This window comes from Anoplopoma fimbria, chromosome 8, assembly GCF_027596085.1.
Source record: "Anoplopoma fimbria isolate UVic2021 breed Golden Eagle Sablefish chromosome 8, Afim_UVic_2022, whole genome shotgun sequence".
NCBI lineage: Eukaryota > Metazoa > Chordata > Actinopteri > Perciformes > Anoplopomatidae > Anoplopoma > Anoplopoma fimbria.
Window position 1 is genome coordinate 7,381,229 of NC_072456.1, and position 13,674 is coordinate 7,394,902.

At 41.7% G+C, this 13,674-nt stretch overlaps 1 protein-coding gene across 1 annotated transcript in view; it reads right to left on the minus strand.

The window, feature by feature from the left end:
- The window catches only part of gmds (GDP-mannose 4,6-dehydratase), a 151,757-nt gene that overhangs the window by 21,191 nt on the left and 116,892 nt on the right, over window positions 1-13,674 (minus strand). Inside the window, exons 8-9 of the mRNA XM_054602954.1 lie at window positions 12,522-12,640; window positions 11,647-11,743 (exon numbers count right to left, since the gene is read on the minus strand). Coding sequence (XP_054458929.1) covers window positions 11,647-11,743; window positions 12,522-12,640 — 216 coding nt within the window. The remainder of the gene's footprint in view (window positions 1-11,646; window positions 11,744-12,521; window positions 12,641-13,674) is intronic.

Below are 13,674 nucleotides of genomic sequence, written 5' to 3' on the forward strand. Positions count from 1 at the left end.
CTGCCCTGATAGCCGTTTTGTGTGTCAAGTGCCATAAATTCAGGCTGTGGAGCTCCGCAAAGCTTGTTCAATGGATAAATCTTACTGCTCATAAAAGCCATTTGCTCCTTTATGTCTGTCTGGTGTTCAAACATTCACCTCAATCCATCAACACTGCAAACTGTCAGAACACCAAGGCCTCTCCTTACCTCACATTTTCCCTTATCACTGGTTTCTACTAAGAAGAATCTGAGGAATCCTAGAGCTCAGTCTGTTCGCCAACACCTAATAGGACACGGTGAAATGCACACACACACACACGCTCCTCTTAAAACACAGACTAATTCCTGACACATAAATCGTACAAATTGATCACAGATGCTGGTGCTAACTACTGCGGCTGAGAAACAAGAGTGGAATAAAACAACATAATGGACAATGACATGTGAATCTGAGCTTTGGGACGATGTTTTGCATGGTAATAAAGTCATGCACTGGCTCGCAGGCAGTCCGCCACCTCTACTTGTTTTAAGACCTATAGCACAGTATAGGAACTCCACCCAGTGAAATGGGCTGACTTTGCTGCCTCAGCGCTTCCATCCAAAACGGCTGCGGTTCAGTTAGAGGTCTCGCTGCCTCGGCCCCGAGATGAAGCACCTCGAAGAGCAAGCAGTCCAAACTGGCCCCTGGCTTCCACCGCCGGCCTCTGACTGACACCACTGCACTGCCAGAGACATAAAGCAGGATAATAATAGCTGCTCATTCCTCCCTATCCCATACCGACCGACCAGACAGGCCCGCATTGTCCAAATCCATATGTAACTGCATGATAACGGTTAATACCTCAGTCTACAGCCTTACCGAAATCAGATCCGTCTAGTCAAGTTCAATATATTTAGCGAGTCACAAGATCTTGGCAGGTCATTGACTCCGACTAATGCATTATGTGACAACCTTGTAATCAAAGCAAAATAGTCCCTTTCAGGGAAAATTCAATTTGTATTCATTACCTGTGTAATTTTTGTCCACTTTGCCTTCTGGTTATGATGATACTGTAGGTTATCATTTTGATTGCTAAAAATAGATTTAGGTCACAAATCTACAACGGTCCGACGTAGCATCACCACATGATCTCTTAATTTTAAACAGGTCAACAAATTAAACAAGTTAAAATAAATTACCCAGAAATCATCAGCAAGAAGTAACTCCAATGGACTGATTTATCAAGCCAGGGTTTTTTTTCAGGCAAATGCTTCTCTACATCTTGCAAATTAGTGACCCTGAGAGGGCATTTCCCCAAAAGTCCCTGCATTTCTTTTTTGGGGGGATTCAGCACTCAGCTCTTCACAGTGAAGCCAAGTGTGTATTCATCACAATTACCCAGACTATATATTGTAAAAAAACTGTGACATTGTAAAATTGTGTGCGTTCACCACGAATGCATATGGTCAAATCACTCAGTCGCACTAGACAACACAACAGGAAGCAGTACATGAGAGGGGGCATAGTTTGGGAGTTACGTGTCAGGCTGACGTTCTTAGAGAAGAAGAGTGAAAAAGGTGCAGCGCGTCATTACACTCCTTTCTACGTATTTTCTATCAATCTTCTCCCTGTTTTTATAACAGTGAGGTTGACAAGTATGTGGTTTTGAGACAAGATAGATCTATTGAAGTGTATTGTCTGTGTTGATCTGTAGACATTGACATTAAGGGGGAAGTTTGAGCATTCTTTATTGTAGATACAGTGTCGCCATGGCGCTGTATCTCTATAATCAACCTGGTGGTTAAAATACTATATTAACCCAAAGGAATATTGGCCACATGAATGAAAATAAGACCCATATTGTAAAATGTGCCCTGAAGAAGTAGAATATGAAACAGCTGATAGGCTGAAGAGCATCTTGTGCTTTAAAAAACATCTCAACTGGATGTCTGAAGAGCAGTCCAACCTAATACTGGGAAACTCTGAAAAAAGCCCCCATATTTCAGGCTTCATTACATAGCAGATGTTACGCAACAAAGCAGGCCAACTGTTAAAATCTTCTCTGGGGCACAGGCACAGAAGTGTATGAGTTACTGCCTGCCAGGAGCCATTATGTCAGCAGCACACACACGTGTGTGTGGGGCCATACCTGTTTTTCTCATTGTTAGGATGAAGAATTTTCTCCACAGCGGGATCTGACACTGTGGTTGCTGCAATCTTACGGTGTCTGCATGAGTTGTCCACAAGTAGTGGTACTATGTACTAGAAAGATGAGAGAGTAAAAGCAGTAAATGGTGTGGATTTAAGACGGGTTATACGATATCTGCTAAAAAACTTAGACAATGGACAGCAACTAGAACAGAGCTCGCCTTGGCCTCCTCCATCAAAGAAACTGTAAAACTCATTCTGTGTGTGGAGACAGCACTACAAGGATCCTGGGAGTGGATTTATGAGGTCTGGACCGCCAGCATGGAGTCAAATGAAACCCAACACCAGTTCTGTTTCTTCAACGAGGCCTAAGAACCAAGCACCTAATGTCAGCTGCTACAAAAGACACCATTCTGACTATAAAGGTGTCACTCTGCTTCATCCAAAGTGCTTGTCGCATGGTCAAACAGCATCTGTAACCCCCTCTTCCCACCCCTTTTTGGCATAGGACTGCGAAATAGATTGTCCAAATGTGTGAGGTGTTATCACCATTTGAATGACCATAGGGACTCTATGATCGGCTTTTCACCTCACCTTTGACTGTCGCCATTTGGAACAGTTTGAAAACTTTAGTTTTCCAATGTAAATGGGAGAAACCTTGTACAAACTACTGCAGTTCATCTTGAGCATACCCTCGTCTTAAGGTCCCTGCTCGCTTTTACTTGATGAAATATTTGGTTTACCTTGCTTTATCTTTCATTTGGTCTAGTTTGTTGAATTGTTGCGTTTTTCAATGTGCTTTGGAATGCTGTTGGTTTTTAAGGCTTTACAAAGGAGCACTTTGCAACTTAGTTTTTGAATAGTGCTCTACAAATTAAGATTCATATTACTATGTAATTATATTCCTTCCATTCCATCAGTACTGTGTCAACCTGTACCGGCTCCACCTTAGCTTGTAGTGAGATAGAGATGTAGCAATAAAACCAATCACACATTTTGGATGCATGCTGTTCCTCCCGGTGCTTTGTTGTTCCAACGCCATTGAGCAATGGATTGCATAATCCTACAGCTGCAATGTAACATATGAGTTTTTTAAAAGAATAAAAGGCACAATTATACTCTGTTGGATGCTATCTTTACTTCTTCTTCTTCTTGTTTTTTAAATTGAGTAATGAAACTAATGTTTGTTTTTCGAGAATTAAATTGCGTTTATAGTGTCTATTGCTGAATAATGGGGGATGAGGGTTGCTCAATACGGCCCATTTGTTCAGCCTGGTACCACCTAGCAGACTTGCTAAATATATCATGTAGCTTTAAACTTTTGAACTCAGATTTTTCCTCTTGAATTACTTTCTTAAGCAACCTCAACGCTAGAAAATACAGCTCTTTTCCACATTGTATGACAACATCACATATTTAACATCATAAATAGTATGTCTCTGCTAGTTGTAACACTTCATTGAAACTATATGATGCTTACACTAAATGAATTATTTAAAGCACTACGTTTTCATGGCTGCACCATAACATAATTTGGAAATGTTCGAGTCGTCATGTGATTTTGTACACACTTGTCGGTTTATACAGATTTCCCACAGTTTCATCTGACATGTTTTATATCTCTTGAGTCCGTGACTAAAAGTTAAAACAAAGTTTTTGTGGGTTGAACAATGCCTGGCTGTAAAACATGGGTCCAGGTTGAAGATAATTTGCTTTCCACATTCAAGTAGTATGTATTATGTTTACTTGGTCCTCTAAATACCTGGACAAAGAAAGTGCAGCTATAATTTAGTCTTGCAGACTATTTAAAAATATAAGTACTGCATATCAGCGCAGGATAAAAAAGAGCTCTCCTCCAGTAGCTTGTCATCATTTTACACACATATTAAACAACAATTCAGCAAGAAATCTACAGTAAAACAGAGGGATCTTGTCATAGTCACAGGTTATTCATTGTCATTTTTGAGACAGCTCTTGTATAATATATATCAATAATAAAAGACTCACATTTTTTTGTTATAAATAGCAGCAAGTGATGAACCGAGACAAGGAGCGCACTATAGATGTTTACGGTATTCATATTGCTATTGAAAGTGTGCATATTGGGTTTGTGTTATACAGTTATATGGACTGAACAGTACACACAGAGAGTACAGAATTAATATCTGGAAAAAGATTTTATGTTTGTTTGTTCCTCTTGTTTAAATATTTTATCACAATACATGCAATTTCGAACTATGCTTGTATGACACTGAGCCATGCAACTTCAACGTGAACCAGACTAGGTAATTGCATAGTAATGTGGTTTGTGCACATGCATGTCAGGACACAGGGCCTTGTAGCCAGTCTGTGATGGCTCTAATTAAGGTTTTCAATAACCCACTGCTTGCAAACTAGGTTTTGGTTTTTATTTCTAGCTTTGCTCAGATCAGGCACCGTCTGTGGGAGCAATCAAAAACCCGCTCTGTGAGACTCATGAGATCACTAACTGAGGTAGCGAAGGCAGGTCGCAACACTTCATCTCAAAGCCAGAAGGAATGCATTCAACATCAGACACCAATGATATCTAACTGTGGTAACCCAAGGGTTGGAATTGTCCTTTAAGCTCAATAAAGCTCAACAATGCAAAACACTATTAATTAACCAGATCAGTCAGGTATGTCTTTGTCATGTTGACGACCTCAACAGATTTGTTGGCAAGCAGAGTTTGACTCTTACTTGCCAACGGTCATAAAATGTTTCCACAACACCCGTCGTCTTTATTCTCCTGGATCACTGGAACCATTGTCTGAGCTCCTCATCTGATGATGACAGGACTGATGCCGTATGAGAATATGCAGCAGAGTGTGTTTCTGGTGAAATGGTTACGCGCAACCTTACTGCTGGAATGACAGCCATCCGAAGCGAGAAGGAAGTTTAGAATCGAGACTTTCATACAAGCACGCGCACTGAAAGACAGACGGTTGACAGATGCCGAGGTGTGGTGTGTCAACAGAGTTATTGTTAGGGGGCTGATGTGGGTGCTTTTGATTCTTACCTGCTGTCCAAGTGAAAAAAACAAAAAAACAGGTCTGGTGACTTCTCTGTGAAATTCTCACAACCCATAATTAGCATTTCATGCTAGTTTTCTGCCATGCTGGAAGAACCCTTTCATTTATGATTTTGATCTAGGCTGTTTGCTTTTAGAAGAAATGTAAAATTTGGAGCAGGAATTATCTGAACAGTGTCTTCCCTCTCTGTGAATGAACGCAAAAATAAACTTCAGCCTGAAACGACTTTGTATTATGGTGCGTCCACTCGTGTATGCAGCACACACTCCACACTCACGAGTCACACGGGCCGGTGCAGCCGCGGCGCTGGTATGTAGCACACCCGTTTTTCACACTTGTTTGTGCCGCACAAGAATAAACTTGTAGGTCTAAAACAAAAGGATGATCGACAGTGCATGACTGCACTGCGAGGAATGCTGGTACGTGACTCTAACAAAGCCTAATTTACATTTGCCGTTTTTTGATACATGGGAACATCTGACAGCAATTCCTCTGTGTCAATCAATTGCCTCCTACTCATGCCACTGTGTGCCGCAGTGATGTCAGGGTGATGATCTTACGTGATATTGTGCTGAGCTAGTTGATTAATTAACTGGTGGAAAAATACAGTTTGAAAATCGATTAATCTTTGAAGTAATTTGTAAGACTTTGTCACTTCGGGCCCTGGGAACTTATGATTTGCATTTCATTCTATTTTCATACATTTGTTAAACTCTAAATTGCCCTGATTAAGTAATATACATTATGATTTGATACAAATAAACATGTACATTTTCTAAAAAAATGATCAAAACAAGAAGAATATTATTAGATTCAGTACTACAAAAAACTAAATCGTGGCTGTCGGATGGAAATATAACGTTTTGGATTCTGGTCTCTACAGAGTGAGTAGGTGGTAGGTGATAAAGGGGGCATCTGTCTGTCTGCTTTTGCTGACAGGAGGATAATCTCGCCTGGAAGGGCATTCCTGTGTGGCCGACCACTGTGACTGAGACACAGACATTAAATGCAGAAGGGCGAAGAGGTGTGTAGAGAAATGACAGTGGAGGAGTTCTGTGAAACCCTGATAGGATAGAGAGCGATAAAGACAGATTGAGAGACAACTTCCCATTCATCACCACTTCTCCTCCTCCTCCTCTGCATGAGAGGTCAGACACAAACCACAGTGCTGTCACTCAACTCGCAGCAGTTAATCCCCTGCAGCGACACATGAACTTGGAAGTATGGCAGCAGGGCTGCATTATCGCAGACACGCGCAAGTGTGTTAATGTGTATAGACACACACCAATGCAAATACATGCACATACTAAGTCTATATGAACAATCTGTGTTCCAAAGCTAACTGGGACAAATTGGGATCTGCAATAAATATTATTATTATCAATCATATGACACAAGTTGTTGTCTCCAGTGAACTGAGCTTGCCTTCTACATTTGGTTTCATTAATCTTAGGCAAAATCAAACTTGTGCATTGGATACATGATGTTATTTGCTGCTGTTATTATAAGTAGTCTTATTATATGAATCATTTATGTCATATACATTGAATGTGTTGTATCTAAGAACTGTTATGCTGCTCATTCTGTACACATGACATCTATTGCATTCTGTCCATCCTGGGAGAAGGATCCCTCCTCTGTCGCTCTCCCATAGGTTTCTTCCTTTTTTCTCCCTGTTAAAGGGTTTTTTTTAGGGGAGTTTTTCCTGTGCTGATGTGAGGGAAGGACAGAGGATGTCGCATGTGTACAGATTGTAAAGCCCTCTGAGGCAAATTTGTAATTTGTGATTCTGGGCTATACAAAATAAACTGAATTGAATTGAAATTGTTAGTAGTGAAGGTGAATCAGGAATGACATTTAAAAGAAACGTAATTTCTGTAACTAAAATCAGAGTACAAAATTCTATTGTAATTCTAGATTATCTGTAGAATGCTTTCTCGTGGGCTCATATTTATTGTGCTTCCGATAGGAGTCCACTTGTGCTGAATTATTTACGACTGAAGTCCATAAGTAGTAAACTACAGTATGGAGATATTTTTTATTAATGTTGGAATATTCCTTTTACACATAAGGGGCTCCCCAATGATTTTACACATTATAAAAGATCAGTTTACAAGTCATTGTGAATTATCTTTTGTGGCTCTGGTGGAGCTTTGATGCGTCCAGAAAATAAAATAACCCTGATCATGTCATAGTGATGTCACCAGGGTTTTTGCAGCTTTTCTTGGGAGAATTGTTTTGTGCAATACCTGTATTACAAACCAGGGACATGTTGACTGAAAGGTATGGATGGTTTTTCATGCAGGGACGGTCCAACTAAAATGCTCAATGTTATTTTGTATTATAGCAGAAGTTTGTAGACTGTGAGGCTCAACAACACATCAACAGCGGTTGTGAAACAAAGCTCATTAAGGTACGTGAAGTAGCAAAATGAAGTGATATTTGGCTGCATCTTGAAACTACAGGAGCTAAACCCAAAAGATTTATCATAAACAGTACATCGAGCTTTGTTTACTCGGATTGTCTCATGTGGTTCACAATGGCCTCGGTGTACGATTTGTAAAGAAGTGCTAGCTAATGAAAGCATGTGTTTCAAGCAGAGTGGTGACGGAGTTCGAAGGTCATATAGGTAAAGGGACTATACTTGTAAAGGCACAGCTTGCAGTAGCAATTTAGGGTTAAGTGTCTGGCACAAGGACACATCGACAAGGACTAGCGGAGCCGGGGATCGAACTGCTGATCCTCTGATTGAAGGAAGACCCTGCTCTACCACAGTCGTCGAAGACACTTTTGCAGAAGTGAACCTCAAGGTACCAGGGTTCTCATAATGGGTTGCACCACATATTACTAAAGACCCAATGTGGAAACATTCACGCAGATAAATATAAGTTTTATTACATAGTATAGATGGTAACAGTTCCAACAACACCATGAATGTTGGGCGTTGTAGTTTTGACTCTCCTTTTGTCTGAGGAGGGGCTCACACTGTCAGATTTTAAAATCCCCTGCATTTAGAAGTATACGATTCAGCATTTTGGGGGTTTGTCCTACAGGGATTCAAAATTAGGACATGTTGGCTTCTATCGCAACAGTTTTGATCCTTCTTTTTTTAAATCTAACTATTGCAAGTCCCCCAACTTCATGTACAGTCCAATACAAAATGACTGCAGTGCCCCTATAACTGCTCTTTTTTCTTTCTGGCATATTCCGTTCTTGAGTTCCAATGTAGAAAAGACGCCGGCAGAACCACACACATAGCTTCAAGCACAAGATTGCTCCACCTCAATCATCTGCTATGCCGCACTAATTCACATACCTATTGTCAATGTTAGCATCAACGAGGTCGAAACAAAGCTGTGAGAACCAGACGAAGGAAACCATATGATCACACTAGAAATATCCACGGCCATGGCACTGTTGTCACCTAGCAACCAAAACTAATCACAACTATTAGAGCACAATACACCGTGACACACCTTTGCAAAGCTCAGGCAGAGGCCGCTCACCTGAGCCAAACCTCAGTGCTGGCAGAAACCCACAGGCTGACAAGCGTGATTGACACCTCTGCAACCCCAATACAATGGAAACAATCAGCAGCCATGACAGTTGGAGCAGTTAGCTCGAGCTTTATTCACAACATTCTGGCAGCTTCAAAACCAACGTCTTTCGCATGTGACAATCAGGAAATGGCAGGGTTTTGCATCCAGTAAACAGCTCCGACAACCACAGAGGCAAATTCGTCTTCACCCCTGCAGCCTGGAGGCTTTGCTTCCCAAACAAACACAAGACAAGTGCACGGTTATACACAGAGAAACACACACTCGCACCACATGTGAAGAACACCTGCATGTTTAACCCCTTCTCGCCCCGCCGGGGTTGCTCGCCCCTGTCCCAAGAGGCTGGGGAGATAAATGAGCTCTTGTCAAACACACACACTGACAGGGATAATGATGAATTACATATATATTAGCACACAGCCTGAGGACTCACTCTTCCTACTTACACACACACACTTTCTTGCACAAGAACAGCAAATGCAAAACCAAAAGAGTGCGAGTAAGCTGGTTTCTAATGCACGCACACGCACACACACACACACACACACACACACACACACACACACACACACACACACACACACACACACACACACACACACACACACACACACACACACACACACACACACACACACACACTTGATGACAGGTATTTCCATTTCAGGAGAGCAACAATGCTGAGCTGTGAGCCCAATGTCAGTCACTTCCTGTCTGAAGGGGTCAGAGGTTAAACACTCTTCAGTCTCTTTAACCCCTACCACAGAAATAAAGAGACAGTGAGACAGAGCAGAGAAATGGCCTGCTGTAATTGAACAGTTTCGCTCTCGTTATCTCTGCAATCTTCACCGCCTGTTCCCTCTGAGCTACACATGTTCCAGGCAACGCAGTAGAAACCTCTGTCCTAACTAATTCACTGAAACCTGGAAAGCGAAATGCTGATGAAGCTGCTGACAGACAGAAGACAGCTCGAAGACAGCTTAAGCAAATGTTTTCATGTTTGATCATGAAAACATTTGCTGGTTCAAGGTTCTGAAATTTTAAATGTGCTTTTGGCGAATCTGTTTTTTTCACTGTAAATTCAATATATTTTGGTTGGGGAGTGTTTGTTGGACGAAAATAATAACACGTCACCCTGGGGTGTTGGAACTTGTGACGCCTGATGAAGGTCGATGACAGCAATATAAAAGCTCTAACAAACTAAATGCTGGATTGAATGTGCAAGAATGATTTATTTTCTTTTAAACAATTAAAATGTTCTTATGCATCTGTCTACCAGGTGTGCTTTGTTTGACCATATGGAGGAGCAAAATCCTAACTAGGCAATAAAATTGGCTTGCTGTAGAGGGGTTTCATTTTTTATTTGGTCTTTAATTTCTAAAATATTGTTAAAATGGGACATTTGGCTTCTCTCAAATTCAACATAATTCTCAGCAGAAAAGATTTTGTGTTGTTATGGCTAGATCTCTTAAACTTTCAAAGCTGCCATCACAAATTTCACCAGCTGCTTAAGTCTGTAAGAGGATGTTGCAACTTGTTTCAGCTTTATTTATGGACTGGCATGCTTGATTAGGGTTAGGTTGGTATCAGCACTAAAGAGTGTATTGTCCATTTGTTCTTGTATCACAAAAGCTCTTGTGAAAGACACCAAACCGATAAGTCACCATTGGACCAGTGTCTAGAGTAGTTTTCAGTGCGGATTCATGGTTAAGACCTTCAATGAATGAGCCGACATGCACAAAGAATACAGGCCCAGGTGTGTGACGGCCGCTTCCATCTCCTCAGCAGTCAGTCAGCAGGGCCTCCTTGCTAATCCTCCGCCATCACTCAACTGGATCTCAGCTCTAATCTCGCCAGGGCCAAAGCTCAGCAGCGGGGAGCTCCTGGCTTTTAAACTGAGAACCTGACAGCTAATCTCGGCCACAACACCCCTGGGTAACCCTACACTCTCCCAAGGGGAGCCGCCACAATACCCCTGGGCCACAGCGATGAGAGAAAGACCTCCCAAATATCAGAGACACTTCACGCCTCGGAAGTGATGGAGGGATAAAATGCTGGCTGGTTTTTCGGTTTGGATGTTCACCGCCATTATAAACTCGGGTACAAGCACCCTTGTACATGCACAAGTTGATAAAAAAGAAACAGACGTAACTTTTTTGCAGTACTTTCAAAACAGCTTCTCATCACTCATCTGATGGGAATTGCCCCCATCAGCTGAGGGATTCAATCCAACACACGCACTAAGTATTAAAGTAGAAATTGTCAAGGTTCCTTTTCTGAATATGAGCACCCATTCAGCACCAACTGGCAGGATGCAGCCTACATTACTCTTAAAGAGGCGGACTGGCTGGTTTAAAGCATACAATAAGCAGTCCAAGGCTGTCAGCTGGACCCGTTACAGCTGATAAGTGTATGGTCCAAGACACAATGACCGGCAATCAGATAGATGCAGAGAATTTTTTTTTTTACATTCATGGTAAGGTCAGGTGTATGGAACAGGAAATATGTGCTACGCTGTTTCATGAACTACATAGAACTAAATTAATTTCACATTATTATAGTAGAACGACTTCATTCAGCAGTGAGTGTAGTTTGTTGATATGGTCTGTAAGTCTGCCTGATAAACGGCACAGAAAGCTAGAGATCAGAAATAAACAGAAAAAGTGCTCCAGAAAAAAAGAAATGTAGGCAATAATAAAGTATTACATATGGCTAAAACAGGCAAAAACACCAGTATGGTTCTCAAGTTGACAGAAACAAACATGACAAGGACAACTGCTGTCAACCCGGCTGTAGCTGTAGCTGCAGGTGTTCAGGCTGTGCTAGCTTTACAAGTAAGAGGTCAAAGTGAGAGGGAGTCATATTTATTACTCCTCATCACCCATGAAAGAAACGTTAGACAAAAAACATTTAGGAGAAATCTGACTTACCACTTCGGTAGGACGGAAGTATTTCGGGTCCACCTTTATATGGACCACTCCTGTCTCCTGGCAACGGCCGATCTCCTGCTCATCCTTTCCTTCCCACCTGGAAAGACACAAATTTAAGAAGGGAGGGAACATTTTCCCACAGCTGCTGTCCCTGATTATTTCTTGTGCAGTTTGTTTCTTTAACGTCTCGTGTAGACAAAACATGCCACCTGTCCATTTCTTTTTTATTTTTTTTATTATCTCAACACAGCACACACACACACACACACACACACACACACACACACACACACACACACACACACACACACACCTTCACCAACATGTCAGTGTCTTCCAGGACACAAGAAGGAGGTGAATGAGAGGTGAGACAGAGGAGGGGACTGAGATGTGGCACTGAACAGGAGACAGAAGTTTCCAAAATATAGCCTCTTTCAGTGATGGAACCTGTTACATTGCTGGCTTCACTGATGACCATCCTGCTGTTTCTCAGTCCAAGAAAATCTATACATCCCACACTACATTTTCTCACCAATATCATCATTTATTTCATAGAATATTGACCTTTGGTCCCTGTTTAAACAGGAGGACAGTACCAAAGTATAGCTTAGAAAGTAGGACATTAATTTAATTTATATGTTTTAGGATTATTTAACTTTATTGTGTTAGAAACGATACTTATTAATCATTCATTGATGACATTGTTCTAAATGAGACACAAACTCTGCATCGAGTATCTCTATTAGTTCATGCGGTGACCTTTAGGTTAATGTGATAGCATTCGAATCAGTATGCAAACATGTTGGAAGCCAAAACATTTACGGAAATGTCTGAAATAGTACTGTGTATGTGTATGTGTATCTGTGTGCACTCACACAATAGTCTTCCCCACATTCATGAAGGCCTTCTCCACAAACTCCCTCACACTGTGCACCTCCCCCGTCGCTATGACCAAATCCTCTGGCTCCTCCTGTTGCAGCATCAGCCACATAGCCTAAAAAGAGACGGAGACAGGACAGGGACAGAGAGGTTAAACCACTGCGAGGTCATAAAGACAGTTCGGCGCTCGGCGTTGGACCCTGCCCAGCTTGGTCCTGACAGACAGGAAGTGAACCAGCGACCTCTGAGCGGGGCATTTGCCCGTACCTCTGTCCTGACGTCACCGCAGGGGGCTCATGGGACAAATAGCGTGGGAAAGCAGGACAGAGGGCTCCCACGGGCCCGCTGTGTTGCTGGCCCACACAAAAGCACACACAGTATGCACCTATGCACGCACACACAACTGACAGGGTCAAACAGCTTTAAACGACACCAAAAGATAATAGAAAAAGTTTAGGAGATGACAAGCTTCCAGAAATAAAAGTACAGCAGCATTGAGTTCTGACTTGTATTTCTAACTATATGTGCAAGCAGGCAGTATTATCATGAGCCTATATGTCCCAGTGAAAGCTGATAGTCTGAATCCCTTAATGGACCCAGCGCTATATTAAACAGCCAGCGAGGGTGCCCGTTCTTGGTTCCATAATATTTATGGTGAACGAGAGCCAGCAGGTCAGAGCTGCTGACCTCTGGCACGTCTGGCCTGATTAGAGGAGACTGGAAGGAGACACGGGGCAGACAGACAGAATACTGCACTGAGAAATGAAATCTGGACACAAAGTAGACATCTTTAAAGTGTTAAATATAGTATGTGAGGGTATGATTTAGATTTTATTGAGTCTGCTGATTGATTTCAGTTCTTATTTATTTTCTGGTTCGGGTTCTTTCGTAAACTATTTGAGCTACAAGAACAGCGACAAGAAAACGACGTCTGTTGAAATCAAAAGCTAGTTTATTTTCATAGGATTTGTGATTAAAATGTCAACATATTCTAGCTCCTCGGTGCTACCCTTTTAATATTTAAAACCAGATAAGTTACAAAAATCATGATCATGAAACTAAGAACAGAAAACTTGACGCAAACAAATCCTGTCGATGCCTCCTTCGTAATAATTTTGTTGTGCCACAGTTACAGCCTCTTGTGGTCTA